We start from the raw sequence: 20012 nt of genomic DNA on the forward strand, positions 1-20012 counted from the left end.
AAACTTCCAAAATGCTAATAAAAAGAGCTACTATAAAGGTATTTTTTGTTCATTTGCTTTTACCTTGGGGTAAAACTTCGAGGTAATTTCTTCGGACATTCAGTTCTTTTAAAGATTTCAGCAGGCCTATCTGCTGTGGCAAAGCCGTGATTTCATTACAGCTGACATCCTACAGCAAAACAGTAATAACAAATAATAATGAACTTTCAGATTCTAGATGTTTAATAATACAAATGTAGCCAAGTTGCTATTATCATTGTAACATTTTATTAACCTTACAACATGCAACAATCTATGTCCTGTTGTCACAATGTAAAACAAGATACATGGGAAAATGTTTACACATTACCTAAAAGCAGAGCAAATTCTTATTTGAAGAACAGGTTAATTTTGAAAGTTAATTTTATTTGTGTAGAAACATTCGAAACCATTTGCTTAAGATGTTCTATTTTTTTGTTCTTTTCTTCACATTAAGAATTTGGTATCATGGTTATATAACCAAATACATTAGGATGAAATGCAAAACTACTAGTGTGTGGATCTGAGTTTTTAAAAACGTTCTTGTTCTTCTAGAGGGAATATTTAAGCAAAATATAATAATTATAATGATGATTATAATGATGATGATAATAATAATCAGCAATAGCATTCTATAATGATGCTCAGTAAAGGCATATATTTGATTCACACAGCATGCAGAAGGCCATAATAAAATAGGACAGATCTTGTTTAGTATTATACAGATATTCAACATATTATTCACTGTAAAATGTAATTCTTAACTGCCTAGACAGGTTCTAAGCAGGTCTGATTTTGATGACTAAATATAAATGGTTTAATAATCTGGATGAAATTGGTATCTATCCTCATTTCAGCATTCTTAAAGGAGCAACTTTTGTAAAGTTGAGTTGAAAGTACAGGATCTGGCACTACTGAGCACAGCTTCAAACAAGAAGTTTATATACAGTGGTATTACTGTAATAAATATAATACTTTAACACTATTTATAACAAGAAACTGTTACGAATGTGTACGAAAGATCAACTTCTTGGATAAAGTTGGTCTAAAATGAGACAGTTGTCAGATACTAGCTATCATTTTTGCTGCCAAATAAACATTGAAACCTCTTCTTACATTCCAGGCAACCTGTAAATTTGAGTGATGTCCCAATTATGCTTTCATTTCTGTATTAAAAGAATGAAACAGTATTTCATAGTATTACATCTAAGTGGGGTCATGTCAAAATTTTCCTGAATAGCCAACGGAATACACCTACTCTCTCAACTGTTTCAAATTGATTTATACAGTATCTGGGAGCTCTTGGACTACAAAAGTTCTAGAAGTGAGTCACATTGCTAAGTAATCTCTTTGAAGACACTTGCTTTAATACTAGTCAAAAGCATTGCATTAACTCTCTGTCTTCCAGCCTAAATAATGATAGTAAAAGCAAAACGTGATTTGGCAATGCTGCTCCCTGTATCAGACAAGTTTCTTCTTATAACAGAATCTCACTGTTGCCAAGGCTTCCTTCCCTTCTCAAAACACAGTCAGGAAATTATTGTAGCTTTTAGACAAGGAAATTAAAAATCCCAGCTAATGAGTGCATTTTCTGCCACAAAGTTTCTTTAATTGCACTGTTCTGAGATCATTTATTTTTGAAGCTTTACTGTCCTATTTTTAATCTACACACTTTAAATGACTTCATAATTAGATAATTGATTTTTAGAGCACAGAATTTAAATTTAAAGTCACCTTGTGCCAAAGAAACTTTCTAGACCAAGAGCACTTAGGCACACATGTCAGAACAAGTCAGGGAAAGAGATAGAGAACTGTAAACGAAGTACCAACAAAAAAAAAAAAAAAAGCCTGGCAGTGTGTAGCCTCAAAAACAAAGTCCACTTCCACCTACAGCCTTTCAAAACATCCTCAATAAGACTGATCTGTTGTGACAGCATGTCAGCATTCACAAGATCTCTAGAGACAGTAGTATCCTTTATCCTACTTAACACTGCAGCCCAAGTTGCTTTTTTTATTACTTTGTTTGAATAGCCATGGAAAACAAAGACCTATAACATTATCCTAGTTATGCTCTTGACTATTATTAGACTTCATGAGTGTGTGTATGTGACAGAGACAGTGTTTACCTTTCCCATTTACTTTGCCAATAATGGATGCAATACTATCAGAGTCAAATGCTTATCGTTTTCAAGCTAATAATTTTTTAAGGAACTATACAACCAGCAGTTTGCTTCACGGACATCTGCAGGCTACTGAAGTTCAAACACCTACTCACATTCTGAGGGGCTAGTATTTGCTAAGGTCAGACTTGCATTAATTCTATTTTGTTCTTACCAGTTAGGCTATGTCCTGCCATGACGAGACAATTTCTCAAAATCAGAGAAGTGTAAGGCATATTTAAATTTAACATTGATTTCTGTGGCATGAAAGCAAATTAAAATGATCAGCTTTTTTCCTTTGTTTATGGTAAAGTTTAAATGGTCTTAAACAAATCAATATGGGACTCTGAGTCTATACTAACATATATATTTATTCACACACACACACGCACACGGGGAGTTTATCCAAACCATTCAAATTAAGGCAAACTTCCTCCATACATTCATTTTCAACTTGGGCCTCCTGACCGAGCAGTTATTCCCAAAAAGTGTGTGGATTCAGAAAGCTTGTGACATACAAGCCATATTGTACAGTAAAAAGAAGCTACACAGTACATGAGCACATGGACCTTCTTAGGCAACAGCAGGTCCTGCATGGTCAGGCTGATTAGATGAATGAGGTAAAGGACATAAATCCAAGCTGAGAGATTTAAAGGCTTCCAACATGAGACAGGAGCATCTCAGAGATGGAGAGGGTTGTTATCTGAAGAAGGCAGCAGTGTAATACTGCCCGATAGGATGGAGACCAGAATCTTACTATACAGTTGATAGTTCTGGGTACAATTACTGAGCCATCTCTGCCTAATTCCTTTTCCTTGACAGAAAGTAGGTTTCAGATTATCTTCACACTAATTTTGCACCCATCCTCCTGGTTGACAGCAGATGTATGATTGAGATAATGAGCTGCAAATAAAAGTAAATATCCCAACCAAATTTTGCAATTAATTGTAAAGTGTTCTGCAGGGAGAATAATTTATGTTACTTTGGTACTTGTACGTTAACTGTCAAAACCCTAGAAATTAAAAGAAACCCGGAAAATTTTCTGCATGTAATATCTAAGTTACTCTATGCCATGAAATTTATATAAATACATATATGTAATAGAAAAAGAATTACCTGCTCCATTTTGGAGGAGAGTGGGAAAAATGCAATGTTTGTTGGAAAGATCTGATCTAATTTGCAGCAAATTATGTTTATGTCACTTTGCAGTGGCTACAGAGGTAAATTTTGTTAAAAAAGTTAGATAAAAAAATCCATTTGCTATGTACACACAGTTCTTACTGCATGCAGCTTGTGAAACACTTGGGAAACCTGAGGTTGCTTGGAAAAGTCCTATTAATACAAGCACCGCAGCCAGGTGGCATCTCGGGATCAATCCCCTGGCCCAGCTCAACACCAGCACTGTGTATGTATTAAAACAGCAGTATTCCCAGCCAGAGGGCTGGGCAATGGTTCTGCTTGAATCCCCTGCTGTTCAGGCTGGCATTGCTCTCACACAGCTGAATTTTTCGTCCAACAACTGCAGTATGACTTAATCTTCTTTGTTTGTTTATTTATGTTTTTTTACTCATTTCAGAACAATGATCACCTTATTATCCAAACTGCATTATATTATACATGCCAATACAAATCCCCACTCTCAATCCTACCACTATTTGCTTTTCCTAATACATCAGAGTTATGTCATTTCCAGTTAAATAGTGCAACTCACTTCACTGGAAATGTACCAAACACACACGGTAGCATCAAACTAAGTAATAAGGTCATCTGAACTGAGCAGAATCATGCTCAATTTAACAAAAACTTCTTATTCAACTACCCCCCGTTGCTTTCTGATCACAAAGAACAAGCATCAGATCTTTTTCAGTTTTCATAAATCTTCTAGGCTACCAAGCGACATGTTGCTAGACACTCTCATTGTTAGAGCAGGAATTGTTGTGTTCTTCTTGAGAAAGTGTAACACTGAAACTATACCGTAAGTGGAAAGCAATATGAAAATCCAGTATTCCAGAATTTAAACATATGTTTGAACTAAACAAATCCCATCTGCTTTGAGTATAATCTACATTGATTTTCAAGCTTTTAATTTTTTACTAAATTTTGTTACTAATTTTAAACTCATTTTTTACTAAATTTAACTTTATTTATAAAACTGGAACCATCACCTTTTATTGCATCTATTTTAAGCACAACAAAAACAATGCTATAGCCTAACATGTTTTTCCTTATAAGATTAATTCAGAACCATTCCTGTAATCTTACTAAACCCACCCACACACAAAACTTCCAACTATTTGAAAAGAAAAATTAATAATGTTCAGCATACAAAAGAAACTTGCTAGTCTTTCTCTCAGGCATAACCCAGAAAGGAAAAGGTAACACCCTGTCCATCCTCATCAAAAGCCAGATCAATTGTAATCAGTAACAGAAGACTGATACCACAGAATGCCATTCAAGAATACTAGAAGAAAAAAGCCCCTCTGTTGTCACTTCACTCCACATATGAGGAATCAATAGCAAGACTGCGGCCTAGAGTAAGATCAGCTCGATTTCTGCAACACAATTTAATGGAGGAACTACTATTATAAAAAGAATAATATGATAAGCAGGCACTTTCACGTGCATGATAAATGCTGTCAAAGGAGATAGCAGCAGCTGGAAGAAAGTTCAAAAGTCATTGTTTTACTATGCATAAATTAGCAGTGTCAAAATGTGGTTTATTTGTCAATTTATATCTCAAAAGGTCAAGATGAATAGAAATAACCAGAAGACATAAAGCATATGCCATAAAGAATTCAGTCTCAGCCTTCCTATAGAAGAGGAAGATAAAGAGAGAGAAAGGGAAGCATTATCTCATATATATTTTCCACACATATACTTCAAAAAGCATTTCAAGTTAAATTTATTTTTTATCTTTAGTACCAAATAATTTTTCTACTTTTTCAGATTGTCATTGAGTGGATGATCTATTACAGATGATCTACTGCTTGCAGAAACAGTAGTCATGTGGACAGTTTTGAAAACAAGAGGAATATAACTTTGGATTGGATATCTGTTTAGATAGGTGTTCCAGGAAAGAAAGGCTGCGTGACAAACATAGTGAAATAAAATGAAAATAGACTGATAAGACCAGTATCAGGAGTGGAATGCAATGTGGTAAGCAGAGAGTAATAACAGACAAAAATGAAGCAGGAGGGGAGGGTGCTAAGGAAGGGGTACAGCCTTGCAGAGCCTGATGCCAGAACTTTTGAACTTGATACAGTGAAATGGGGAGTCAGTGCAGGGATGAGTAAAACTCATAAAGACCATGAACTCTGACACTGAGTATTGAATGAACCAAGGGCATTGATGTTGTTTAAAAGAGTTCAAAAGAATATAAAGGAAACTATTATTGTGTCACTACCCAACAGCTGAAAAAAAACTTTGTCTTTCAACTTGCATTATAGTATTAAACACTTGTTCAAATATATGTGCAAAGTGATTTTTTTTGTTTCTATTTAAATACAAAAGAAGTCAAAATAAAAAGTAAAAAAAAAGATCAGTAACATACCAATTCCATTAACTGTTTTAGCTGACCTATCTCTTCTGGAAGAGAACCTAGCTTATTGTTACTTGCAATTAAGACTTTTAGAGGAAGACCACACAGGCAAGCTGGCAAAGAAGAAAGCTGATTTCGACTGCAACAAAACAAAACAAAACATTAAAACCATCAGTGATGTTCTACTGTACACTCACATAAAGTCTGAGAGTTGCAAAATTTCTTCATTTTCATGGGTCAGATTTTATGAAGATAAAATTTAAATTTTCAAATGCCAATCATTAAGAAAACACTTGTACATCAGAAATGCCTGCATTATTGACTAAACAACATTGTGAACTTTATCACTCTGGAAAAAATGCACTATATCAGTTTAACAATGTTGTAACAAATCTGTTTTTCACCAAGAACAGCTGTTTCCCTTCCTAATGAATACCGGAAAGTCAACTGAGACAGTATTTTGCAAGTATTTAAACATTCCTGTGGTTTTATGTGCCACTAAAATGGATGCCTTCTGTTCCAACTAAAAGACAAATATATAAATTACAGACAAAATGGTTATTTTCTCAATTCCTTTTAAGAACATTTATAGCTGAAGATTACTTGATACTTCTTGTTCTATGGTTCTAGGATATTAACCCAGTTAAATAGAGCCAAAAAATCCTGGGACTATCAATGGTTCATTTCTTTCCAAGATTCATAAGCTAAAACATGACAAATGTAAAAGATGGCAAATGTCATGACACTTTGTGATCACCACATCATTAAAAATAGTGAGTTGTGGCTCAATTTCCAGAAGAAACTTCATGCTTATCAGAATAACATATTAACTACTGTGTCGTAGAATATTTAAAGGTTTTTAAAATACTTGTTCTTTCTTATGAGTATTAACCTGTAGTAAAACAACAAACAGTAACTTAAAAGTGGCACCCCAGTATAAACCATTTTAATTAGCTTCTGCTTGACTGTTAAGGCTTCAGAGAGCAAAGGTGTGCCTGAACTCTGAAAACACACGGCACAAATTGCCATGTGTAATTTCAGTAAGAAACCTTGAAGTGAAACAAAAACAAAGAAAGATCAAAATTCCACAAGTTTCACAGCATTTCTTCAACTGCCAATCCAGCAGTATACTACAAAGCTGCATATAAAGATTTATATTCATGCTCCACACCAACAGTCTCAAAACGTTTTACAAAGGAAACTATCATCGTATCTCTGTTGCACAAGCCAGGAAACAGACAGATATCAAATAACAAACCCAAAGACATTAAAAATGAGAAATCCAACTATTAACCAGCAGTAGCTGAAAAAAGAATCAGTGCTTATTGTGGAGCCAGGTTTTTTAATTCTAGTGTCTTTACAGATGCACAAGACACAACTTTTTCTAAAAATTAAGTAGAAATTTTTTTTTTTAAGTTCTAAAGAACTCAAACTGAGGAAATCTGGACTCTAAAATAGTTACACTATGCCACAGATCAGCAGATTAGACACACAAAAAGCAAGTCAAAACAATTTTTAAGCTCTACAGAACTCAGAAGCAACCCACTAAGAGATAAAGAACAGTACATCACCAGGGCAAGTGAGTAAGAAATCATCATTAGTTTAAAAGGAATTTCTTTAAATAAAACATGAACAGTATCCACCAAGGCCCAAAGACACCGTATATCTCTTGGCATCACTTTCTAATGCTATTTAACATATGGGTTCTGCTGGTGACAGGCAGAAAAATATGCATTCTATATCTCTAATGTATTTCTTGCCAAGAAGCAACATAGTTAGAAAGTCAAGGCTATATTTCCTTCTTTAACCTGTTTACTATGAACAACTAACAAGGAGGAAGGGCACATCCAAGTGAAGAGGGGATTTTAAACTGAGGGAAATGACCTTAAGAACTTGAAAAACTTCCTTTTATTTTGTCCAATTTACTGTCAGATGTAATATAAAATCTAACTATTATGGTTTTGTGATGATTCACACAAATTCCATCAGTACACTGAGTCACTGGTTCATGATATTGAGTTCTGAGTTAAATCTAATTCCTAAATTTACCACGATATTTTATGTAAATTTAACAACTTAATCCAGTCTTAATTTTTTTATGTATATCTAACAAACACTAATGCAAAATTTCAAGTCCTATTCCCTGTACGTGTGCAGATACTCAGAACACACCATAACATTTCAATTTTTAGAGCCAAAACGGTGTTCCACAGTGGCCAAAATTGCAGTACAGTAATAATACAGGAAGGCTTAGGAAAGATCCTCAGTGTTGATAAAACTGACGATCAAACCTTCATACCTTGAATTTAAAGGACCAAGAGCCACTGCACCATCCGCTCAAACCTCATTCTCACAAAGATCAGATTATTATATTTTACTATTACAGTTTTTACATTTGTAATTGCAAAGAAAACTCCACATCTTGCTCCAGTTGAAAAAGGGCTTACGTGCCCTCCACTAAAAGCACATATGTGTTCACCTGCACTTTAACCAGCAGCAATTCTCTATACTGGTTAGTATTCACACAGACTTTTCATTGAAAAGAGACAGTGGTGTCTAATTCTTGGCCATTTCCTCCTTAAAACAGGTAGTAAGTATACTTATTGCATAAGACAAAATCTTAGTGATAAAGTATCGTGCTTTTCCATTCTATTTCCATGGATAAAAACATAAACCTTCTGTGTCCATCTCTTCATCTTTTTAAGTACAAAATGTATGTCAAGTTTTACAAAATTTGTCATGAGAAGTGAATTGTAAGAATCCAACTGTGCTGATGTGATTAGCATCCTGAATTTGTTACAAGAATATCGGAAAGACATGGATTAGTATTTCTTGGTCTTTCTCTTAATAATTAGTTTTACATTTTGGCCTTTAAAATGCCTTCACACAGAGTTGTATCTACAGCCAAAGAGCTTTTGCATTACTGTCTCCAGTAAAATGAAAAAGGTAGTCAGTTGTTCCAGAAATATATAAAGCGTAGACAATAAAATCTTTACACATTTGCAAACAAACAAAAAAAAGTGGCAAAGTTAAACTTACCTCAAATTTAAATAAGTTAGCATTTGCAAGTTTACTATGGCATCTGGTATATTTTTAATACAATTGTGGTATAGATTTAGTGTTTCCAGTGACACAAAATGACACAACTCCATAGGAACCTCAGTTAATCTGTTCTTGGATAAATCTGAAAAGAGAAAAAAAGAAGGTATGTTTTTTGAACCATCAGAATGATGTACTTTGAAAAGCTACACTTTATTAAAATAAGTGAATAAATGTAATCTACAGGGAGATGGCAAATTAAACAGGAATTTTTATTATGCAAAATAAATCTAGCATGAACATTTACAATCTTGAAATGGAAGAGACTGTGTATAAAAGAGTAAACATTCAATTATGATATATTTGGTCTAATAAAAAGTAATTATTTGCAGTACTCAATATGCTAAGGAAATACTTGCAGACAGAACCAAGTGTAGATTCCAAAGCTCATATAATATACCCAAAGATTTAGCCAATACACAGTTAGATGTCTGCAAATAATGATAGCATTGAAAGAAAACAAACAACAAAGATTACATCTTTAATTTCTTTAAATAAATAAGTTTTTCTTTGGGTAACTCTTCAAAGTGACCTGTATTTCCTAGGTCTAAACCATTTATAAATGAATGTTACCTATAGAAATAGTGGAGGTCTTCAGAAATGGATTTGATATAAGTACAGACAAGACAACAGTGGAGTCCAATCCCCCATGTGAGTGCTTGTACCCACAGAACAAAAGCTTTTGACTTTTGATCGGTTGTTCATTCTTTATTTCTCATTCTAAGCACACAGACACAAAGGAAAATCAGTAGGAAGAAATGTTACTGAGGTTTGTTCCTTACCTATCACAGTATGATGAAGTATCATAATACTGATGTGAGCTCAAGTCATAAAATAATAGTGCATGTCAGCATTCAACTGAATCAACTGGGTTCAAATAATTGCTTAAATAGTGTTGCAGAACAAACACCTCTCATCATCAGAAACCACAGAAATGCTATCTACCCATGTAATCAGACAGATAATCTGACCTGAAGAAAGGTCATCTGCCTTAAATGGAAGGAAAGGAATGTGCATAGGCAAAAAGTGAAACGTCTGATTGGCAGGAAAAAATAGAACTTAATGATCTTCTCACTTCTTCACTGCTGCTATTTTAAGCCTCCTTCCTGATCCTTCAATACTTATTTCAAAGCTTACTTACTTAAACTAAATAAAGGGAAAAGCAGCCAAAGTACAGCAGATATATTTTCACAGCCCTGATGATCTGACTTCTCGCTTTAGGGCCATAAAGCAATTCTTTTCTTTTGGGGAACAAACAGGTAGAAGTCTGAAGAAATTTTTAACTTCTTTTGCGGTTCCAGACTTGTCAGTTTGCTGTGCAGAAGCATGGCTTGAATTCAAAACTACCACCAGTAGGAAGGATTTATTGGTTTTGTTCTTGTCTCCTGTAATGTGAGCTGAAATTCAGCACACTCTATTCTTGCCAGCTTCACTCTGCTTCACCTCATTGCTTCCAGCAAGAAGTTGGTTTCATTATTCCATCCTCTACCAAGACAACAGCCATGGCCTACAAGTGCAGTAACTGAGAGTAGCCCTGCTGACCCAAACAGGAACACGACTGAATTGAGCATCTCAACCAAAATTATTCACTTCTAAGCTACTATACAACAGCAACACTTGAATTGTTCTGCTTCCTCTTATCAGGCAGTTAGATGCAGCACTACCTCAGCTTCTCCTTCCCTTCATTTCTGTCATCAAACTAAAGCATTTCCTATTTGGCTGAATGTTATTACTGTTTCCAAGCAGGAGAAAGTTCTTCAATGTTCCTCTGTTTTAGTGCTTTAATCCTCTACTGTTTCTATTTATCCTGAGAGAGTTTGTTTACCAGCATGGCATTCCAATAAAATCACCACTGGTTCCCTCTCCTGCTGCCTTTCTAGCTATGTTTATTATCAGATATTAACAGAAGACTGCCATGCTATAACTTTTTGAATCATTCAGGGGCCCTTTGTATTTTACAATTCAGTTGCAAAGAAAACCTTCCTTTTTTTTAAACCACACTTTTCTGCAGAGGCATTGCCATGAACATACTGCTCATTTCCTTCCTCCTTTAAAGGAGAAGGAGCAGCAAATTCCAGAATAGTGAACTGAATTTCAGGTCTAGGCTGAAGACAACCTGCATGGCATTGGATGGTAGATGGACAATGACAGCCTATCCTTCAGCTGATCCTCCTTCAGTGATACACAGATCAAAATCTGTGAACACAAAAACATTACTTCTTCAACTGAAGAAAGACAAATAAAAAATATGCAGATGATTACAGAAAAATTCCGTCCTGTCATCCTCAGGCCCATGGGTTATAGGACACACTGCATACACAACAAAGGAAGTGTATTATTTGTTACTGTCTAGTTATCACAGTCTAAGATAATTTCAACACTTGTATCTGCTGTTGCTTCCTAAAAATGATGATGATAATAACTTTAAAAATGTAATCTATTCACACTGTAAGGCAGAGGAATAAAAACTACACAATTTATTTAACACTATTGTAATATAACTTCATTGAAAAGCAAAGTTTGCTACTATAATTTAATGATAAAAGGTATCATTAACACCAAATCTGAATGTCTTTGTGAAACACAGTACAGAAATGGAATCAGACATACAGAATGCCCATCACATTTTTAACTAGTGGTAAAATTTTTGCCAAAAAACAGACTTCCTTGATCATATGGAAGAAAAAGAGAAAATAAGTTGCTTTTAGTCAATCCTAGAATGAATGTGAGCCTCTGAACATGATGCAGCTGTGAAGAAAGCCTAGCAGCTTTCTGAAAATTCCATATAGGAAAGCATATGTCTTCAGAAATAAAAAGGAAAATAGCCTGCATAACAATTTTATACCATACCTTAAAAGCATACATAAACAGGTACAGACACCTTTGAAGTTTACATAATTACTTTGATACTACTTGATACAAAGGTACTTTTGCCTCAAATTCCTCTATCTTATAATCAGTCTGTATAAAAACTGGACTTAACCTGAAATAAAAGTTCTAAAATAAAACACATGGGTTAAGCCTTAAGGAAACTGCAGAAACTTTTGAACATACTGAGAAAAACAGTGTGCACGTATCTTGATTTTGTCACCATTCATAAACTTGCTAAAAAATATTTTGCAAAGTCATTCTTGGGTTATTTAGGGAAAAGGAAGAATGTATAAACTAAACTTTTAAACAAGTTCTAAAAATATTTTTAAAATACAGAAACAACTAGTTGGCAAACTTTTACTTTCTTCCTGTAAATTTTTAACTCTACACTTTCCAAAATGCTAAGCTGCACATCCCCCTTACTTCATTAATTTGATGAATAACACTTAATGGTAATTAATAATAATGAAGTTACTAGTTTTTGTTTAAAGGAATTTTGAATAATTTGCTTATGCTATCTAACACAAAGGAGATCTAACAAATTAATGAGTCTAGGATAGTTAAAGGACATTTCATGGTGGTCAAGACAGTACAGGTAGGTTTCACCTGAGGTGACTATTTCCTGTAACTTCCATTACAAAATAGGTGACACAAACATCAAACAACAGGGCAGTGGAGGCCAGGGACTGGAATAAGCTTTCTGCTTTAAATGAAATACACTATTCATTCATTATTTGTAACACAAAGACATTTTCAAACTACATCTGCTTTACTTCATCTTTCCCTGACAAGAACAAGTTTGTTAAAACTCAAAAATAAAGTACCACAACACAAAAAAATAGGCAAGCCAGTTTAGAAAAAATATTAGATGGAATCTTGATCTTTAAAAGAGTCGGCAGAATTCTGGCACAGTGACATGGCTTTTGTATGAGAAATGTTACTATGTTGGAAGGAAGACAGGAACTACACAAAATAAGCACTTCCTCATCTGGGAGTGAACAATAAAAAGTAAAAAGTTCAGACTGGTAAATAAGCATTTAACAGAAAACTCCAAGCCAAATTTTGGTGACTGGTACACCCCACAGCCAGAGACCACGCTGCCATCACACCAGTAATAACTGGCCACCATCCTTGGGGAAATCTTTCCATTCCTGTAGCTCTGAGTATGTCCACTACAATGAAGTACCACCACTGACTAGGACCTTTCTGACTTCACACTTTACAGTTGGATAACCACATGCCACTGTACATTTATATGTCGTATAAAATGCTGCTGCTGCAGAAGACAAAAGTTTTGTCAAAAAAACCAGAATAATATAAGAAGTCAGTTACATTTTTTCACTAAAGCTACCAAAGCACTCCAATTTTACTACTTTCCAGTGATTAATATATTATCAAATATCAGTTATTAGTACATTATTAAATTAAAATTGCAGACTATTCACTGGAGAGCGAAACAATTAAAGGCTTTAAATCATAACAGTAATTCATTATGTAAATATGCTTATGCACTACTACACCACAAATCTTACCCAAGAACTTGAAAGAAAGCAGTTCATTAAAAAGCAGTGATTTACAAATTTCACATTATAGACAAATTCACTGAAAGTTTATATTTCTAACATACAAACCTAAAATAGACAAAAAGTTGGAATTATGCAAGTAAGAAAAGTAAGCATCTATCCACCATTGAGCAGGAAATTTTTTATTTATATATATTATATCTATATACATACATACACAAAAGAAATATCTGTCTTTGCTATGAAGCTCTGAAATCAAGAAATCGCAAAGGAAAAAAGTCACCCAAACAACCTTAACTCCAGCCCACCAAGTTTCTTTTTTTATAGGATTCAGCACTTACTGAATAAGATGGGAATCATTTTGAAAAACCTATTTGCATTTGTACTAAGATACCACTCAAAGTAGCAAAGTATTCAAATGAGATGCCTAAAACAGATTTGGCAAAGAATGCAAGCAATTCACTGTAAAAGCCTAAAAAAAATAGGAAGTTCAACTCTGATTTCATAATGGAAACAAGAATGTTACAAAATACATTAAGTCTATATAAGACATAACTACATGGGGCTTTGGTGCTCGGATGGAGGCCAGGCCGCGCCATGCTCAGACGGCAAGCAGCCTTTTTCAAGGAGAGCACTGCTTGCTCCACATGGAGAGGGGCCTAGAAAAGGTGGCCTAACCAAAGCTCATCTCCACCCTTCACCCAGTTGGTTATCCGCGGCCAACGGGCATCTTCTAATTGCGGCCAAACAAAGATTAAGAGACAAAGGCACACACCTGCCTCCAAAGGTGTAACCAAACTGACTCTAGCATGCTGGAACATCAGAACCATGCTTGATACTGCAGATAGTGGACGCCCTGAGCGTCATTCTGCCCTAATTGCCCATGAACTGTCACGTCTCAACATCGACATTGCTGCTCTCAGTGAAGTCTGTCTCCACGAGGAAGGCAGCCTCAGAGAACATGGTGCTGGTTACACACTCTTTTGGTCAGGTAAACCCAGAACCGAAAGGCATTTCTCAGGAGTTGGCTTCATGATTAAAAACTCTATTGTTCCTAAACTCAAAAAGCTGCCGACAGGTCACTCTGACCGCATTATCTCCTTACACCTTCCACTACACAACAAGCAATATGTTGTCCTCTTTAGTATAAATGCCCCAACTCTCCAAGCTGACCCTGCCGAAAAAGATAAATTTTACACCGACCCGCGCCACCTTACCCAAAAGGTTCCCACAGATGATAAGATCATTATCCTTGGTGATTTCAATGCCAGAGTAGGAAAGAACTTTGAAGCCTGGAAAGGAGTATTAGGCAAGCATGGTGTTGGAAACTGCAACGATAATGGTCGCCTTCTGCTAGAATTCTGTGCAGAGCAGCAGCTCACCATCACCAACACTATCTTTCAGCAGCAAAATAGTCTGAAGGCAACCTGGATGCATCCTAGATCCAAGCATTGGCACCTCGTTATGTCTTGGTGCGACAGAGAGATGTTCGTGATGTTCATCACACCCACGTGATGCCTAATGCAGAATGCCAAACAGACCATTGACTTGTGTGCTGTAAACTTAACTTCAATCTTAAATTCAAACCTAAAAGGGGTGGTATCCCAAGGAGGAGACTCCAAGTTAACGATCTTCAATCAGCCACAGTGGGAGACAGATTCCGGGCAAACCTTCAAACTAGGCTCGAAGATTATTCCATAGATCCCTCTCCTGAAACACTTTGGCAATATATTAAAAATAACATCCCGCAGTCCTCTGAAGAATCCTCAGGGTTCTCCTTCAAGAAGAACAAGGACCGGTTTGATGAGAACAATCAAGAGATCCAGGAATTGTTGAGAACTGCTCACCAAGCACACCTTGCTCAGCCATCTTGTCATGTAAGAAAAGCAGCCTTTTGTCTTGCATGCAGCAAGCTCCAACAGAAACTTCGTGACATCCAGAACAAGTGGTGGATCAATCTAGCAGGAAAAATTCAATTATGCACAGATACAGGTGATCACAGAGGATTCTACGAGGTCTTGAAAACAGCATATGAGCCTACCTATCAGGTCCAATGCCCTCTACTCAGCGCAGATGGTCAGGTGCTTCACACAGATAAAATCTCCATTCTGAATCGTTGGTCTGAACACTTTCAGACTCTTTTCAGTACCAACAGTGTAGTTCAAGACTCAGCTATTCAGTACATTACACAGCAACCGGTGAAGAATGAATCGGATACTGACCCCACTAAGGCCATACAGCAGGTGAAAATTGGCAAGGCAGCTGGGGTTGATGGAATTCCACCTGAAGTCTGGAAGCATGGGGGCCAAGCACTCCATGCTAAATTTCACGAGTTTGTGGTGCGCTGTTGGGAACTAGGTGAAGTACCATCAGATCTATGTTACACAGTCATCATCACTTTGTATAAGAAAGGAGTTAAATCAGACTGCTCAAATTACTGTGGTATTACTCTGCTCTCCATTGCTGGCAAAATCCTGGCAAGAATACTCTTGAACAGACTAATACCCGCTATAGCAGAAAACTTCTACCTGAAAGCCAATGTGGTTTCAGAGCCAACAGGAGTACCACAGACATGGTATTTGTTCTCAGACAACTGCAAGAGAAGTGTAGGGAACAGAACAAAGGTCTCTATGTAACCTTTCTTGATCTCACCAAGGTTTTTGATACTGTGAGCAGAAAAGGTCTATGGCAGATTTTGGAATGTTTAGGATGTCCCCTCAAGTTCCTTAAAATGATCATCTCACTCCATGAGGATCAGCACGGCCAAGTCAGATATGGCAATGCACTCTCTGAGCCCTTTCTAATAACTAATGGTGTGAAACAAGGCTGTGTTCTTGTACCAACTCTATTCACAATCTTTTTCAGCATGGTGCTCCAAAGGGCCACGGCAGACCTCGATGAAGAAGATGGTATCTACATTCGATATCATACCGATGGAAGTCTATTCAACCTAAGGCGACTAAAGGCCCACACTAAGACCTTAAACCATCTTGTCCAGGAGCTGCTTTACGTTTATGCCGCCCCATCCTCGTCGCCCACACAGAAGCAGCTCTGCAGCGTTTAACATCCTGCTTTGCTGAGGCTGCTGAGCTTTTGGGGCTGGAAGTCAGCTTAAAGAAGACACAAGTTCTCTATCAACCTGCACCTCAGGAAGTCTTCCATCATCCCCCTATCACCATTGGTGAATCAGAGCTCAAATCAGTCCAGCAGTTTAATTACCTAGGCAGCCTCATCTCCTTGGATGGTAAGATTGACGGAGAGATAGACAACAGGTTAGCAAAGGCATACAGTGCTTTTGGAAAACTCCATAAAAGAGTTTGGCAAAATAAACACCTGAAGAAAAGTACAAAGATCAGTGTTTACAGAGCCATAGTGCTGTCTACTCTCTTATATGGATCTGAATCATGGGTCATTTACCGCCACCACCTGAGACTCCTAGAACGCTTCCATCAATGTTGCCTCCGTACAATCCTAAACATCCACTGGTCAGATTATGTAACCAATACATCTGTTCTAGAACAAGCAGCAGTCACAAGCATTGAGGTCATGTTGCTGAGAACTCAGCTGCATTGAGTAGGGCATGTCTCAAGGATGAAGGACCACCACCTCCCTAAGATCGTGCTCTATGGTGAACTTGCCACTGGCTGCCACAAGAGAGGAGCCCCGATGAGGAGATACAAGGACTCCCTAAAACAACATCTCAGTCTTGGCCACATTGATCTTCATCACTGGTCTACTCTGGCCTCCAATCGGGAGGCCTGGAGACACACTATAACACTGCTGCTTCTTCTGAGAACGCACACAGGATCACTCTCGAGGAGAAAGAACAACGCAGAAAGAATCATGTCTTGCCAATACTATCCAAGGAGTCTTTCTGCTGTGCCTTTTGCAACCAGACTTGTCTATCTCACGTTGGCCTCTTTAGCCACCAGCGTGCTTGTAGCAAATGGGGGTAGAGTCTTTCCCAAATCTTCATTCGCGAAGCCTAGCCATGACATGGGGCTTTAGTTTTTATACTGTAAGCTATCCACAGTTTTATTAGGTTTTTAAGAAGCCTGTATTTCTTTCTTAGCGAGGTATATCTTCAGTGATAACTGAAGCCACAAATTGATGGCACCATATCTCAGAGACCTTTTAGAATATCTACTTAAGCGCACTTCAGATCTTTGGCAACACAGTACCCCACCTTGGCAAAGGCAAGTCATCTATTACCAGTGTAATTGTGCCTATCAGAATCAATCAAATACTCAATGTTATCTAATGAAGCAATTACTTTGTTCTAGCCTTCAGCCAATTTTTCCCCCTAAGTGGTAGGAAAATGCACCATTCTACAGACAAATGCTATCTATTAGTCATGAAAACACTGTAACGCATCTATGAAGTGCTATATACTTTTAAGACATGCTCTACAACTTGTCATTGTCTCTATATGCATGGCAACATATCTTGTCTCAACTATTTGTCCTCTCCACTTGCCAGAATGAATGAATAATGTTCTGGATGTACATCCAGCTTTTACTGTAGTCAGCAACTTCTACTGACAGTCATGCTACACGAGTGAAAAAGAGGCAGCAAAGGCCTCCACTGACTCTGGCATCAAATGCATTCTGCTTTGTTCATGAAAATTATGCCACAAAGAACGCATGACATTTCTTCACTAAGAGACATTTCTATTTCAGTTATTTAGCAGACAGAATAACAAGTAACAGAAGACAAAGAATAAAAAAACCCAAACATAATTACACTTCCATAGAAGAAAAAAATGACAGTTGTACATAGACTCAAAGTTTTTCTTTCTGAAAGTAGAACTTGTATCACATTGAAAGAAAAAGTAGCTCTAATGCTGATTCCTAACAAAGTCATCATTACTGATGCAATAATATAAAATATCTAGATCAACACTGCTGAGTCAAGCTGCATGCCTGCTGACAGAAAACATGTAGAAAGAACATGTCTCAGGCAGGTAGACATAAAAATGTACAGACCTGGTAAGATAAATATTTTTAACAGATTATGAAGAGACTGCTGCTTCATACACCTGGTAAGTATTACTTTTGAGCACTGTCAGCATGTTTTCCTTTTCTGTCTCCCATTTATTAATTTAAGAATTGACACTAAAAATCTCCACCTCAAAGCCACAGTTAAATTAAGAATACACTACAGACGTAGGAAATTTCAAAGTGATCATACACATACTTTTGTATCCACTTTTCTTTTAATCATTATGATTTAACATATCAAGTTTCTCCTTTAGCACTCGTGGGCAAGTTAAAAAGGTATACAGAGAGGAACTAAATGTTGGGTTAAGAGGAAAGGGAAAAAAATAGGACTGAAGAAAACAGTCTGAGAGCAGCAACTCGTAGAGTCTGACAGAGGTGTCACCAGTAGAGGGGGTTGCGATCTCACAGACTTGGCCAACACCCTGAAAGGGTGTTTCACCCTTTCTTTCTTTCAGAGGCCATCCAGAGCAGATGAAAAGGACAGGAACAGGAAGGTACACTTTAAAACCAACTCGGGCTCTCCTGTGAACCTGTCACCCACCACAATTTTTGAAATATGATAAATGAGTCTGCTCACCTGCAATCACTACTGCAGCAAGCAAATATATACACTGATTTCTAATGGCCCCAAGCCCTTAAAAAGAAAAGTCTACTCTAAAACAATCACACTGAAAGTACTTTTCCTCAACCTTCATTCAGATGATGTAAGAATATGAGGCATTGTTGAGTTCTCTGTAGTACAGCAATAACGACATTTGGACAAAAGTGAACATTTGAAAAGACTCTGCTTGCATTCTACTCCAACAACCCTGATCTACTCTATTTCATCCAGCACTCCACTATGAAATAAATAGTTTACTTTACCACAGTGCCCTGTAAACTCCCAATAAGGCACAGCCAAATGTAAGAAACATGCACCCTACATTTCTTCTCAGGTAGTGCACTAACTAGCCTGAAACAATCCAACAGCGTAAATTTGCTCTCCTGAACACCCCAAAATTTTGAGCAAACATCACTTCAGGGTCTTTTGTTTCCTCTGTGTGAAATAAAGAGTGGGAGAAGCGAGCTAAAGGCTCCCTATTCTCACTATTATCTCCAGTTCCAAGGAGATGAAAGGAAATTTCTCTGCAAGTAACATGTTCAAGCCTGGAGGAATTAAAAAAAAAAGTTAATACAGTAGTCTGTCTTGTTATTGCACCCGCTTTTAGGTGCCACAACATAGCATTTAAATTTCTCCTTTATCTTCTACTTCATTCTCTTTTGGACAAAAACAGTTTTGTGGCAGAAAAAAATGTTCGCATACTGGAGGTGAACCTGCTGTGAAAGCACACAAAACTCACTAAAAACATACTGTAAAACAACAGAATTCTTCCTGCAGATCTCCATGTAGGTACAAACAGATGTGGACTGTGGTGGGTTGACCCTGGCTGGCCACCATGTGTACACCAAGCTGCTCTATCAATCCCCCCCTCAGCAGTACATTGGGAGAAAACACAATGAAATAGCCCATGGATCAAGGTCCAGAAAACCTGCTCCAGTGTGGGTTCCTCTCCATGGGCCACAGTTCTTACTAGGAAAGTGATCTGTAGTGTGGGTTCTCCAAGGGCTGCAGCGTTCTTCAGTGCACATCCACCTGCTGCAGCAGCTTGAGGTGCCCCATGGTCTTCTCCATGGGCTGGCAAGGGAATCTCTGCTTCAGCACCTGAAAGACCTCCTCCCTTTCCTCCTTCATTGATCCTGGTGTCTGCAGGAGCATTTCCCTCACATTTTTCACACTCCTTTCTCACACAGCTGCCATGTTAGA

At 37.1% G+C, this 20012-nt stretch overlaps 1 protein-coding gene across 6 annotated transcripts in view; it reads right to left on the minus strand.

The window, feature by feature from the left end:
• LRCH1 (leucine rich repeats and calponin homology domain containing 1) overlaps positions 1-20012 on the minus strand; it is a 117952-nt gene that overhangs the window by 52030 nt on the left and 45910 nt on the right. For all 6 annotated transcript variants that reach the window (XR_003540557.2, XR_003540558.2, XR_003540559.2 and 3 more), the window contains exons 2-4: positions 8755-8899; positions 5728-5854; positions 64-169 (exon numbers count right to left, since the gene is read on the minus strand). Coding sequence is in view for 2 of the 6 variants with exons in the window: in XM_027720259.2 (XP_027576060.1) it covers positions 64-169; positions 5728-5854; positions 8755-8899 (378 nt within the window). In the remaining 4 variants the exon portion in view is untranslated. The remainder of the gene's footprint in view (positions 1-63; positions 170-5727; positions 5855-8754; positions 8900-20012) is intronic.

This window comes from Pipra filicauda, unplaced genomic scaffold (assembly GCF_003945595.2).
Source record: "Pipra filicauda isolate LSUMZ 115617 unplaced genomic scaffold, ASM394559v2 scaffold28_size6257848_pilon, whole genome shotgun sequence".
NCBI classification, from domain to species: Eukaryota; Metazoa; Chordata; class Aves; order Passeriformes; family Pipridae; genus Pipra; species Pipra filicauda.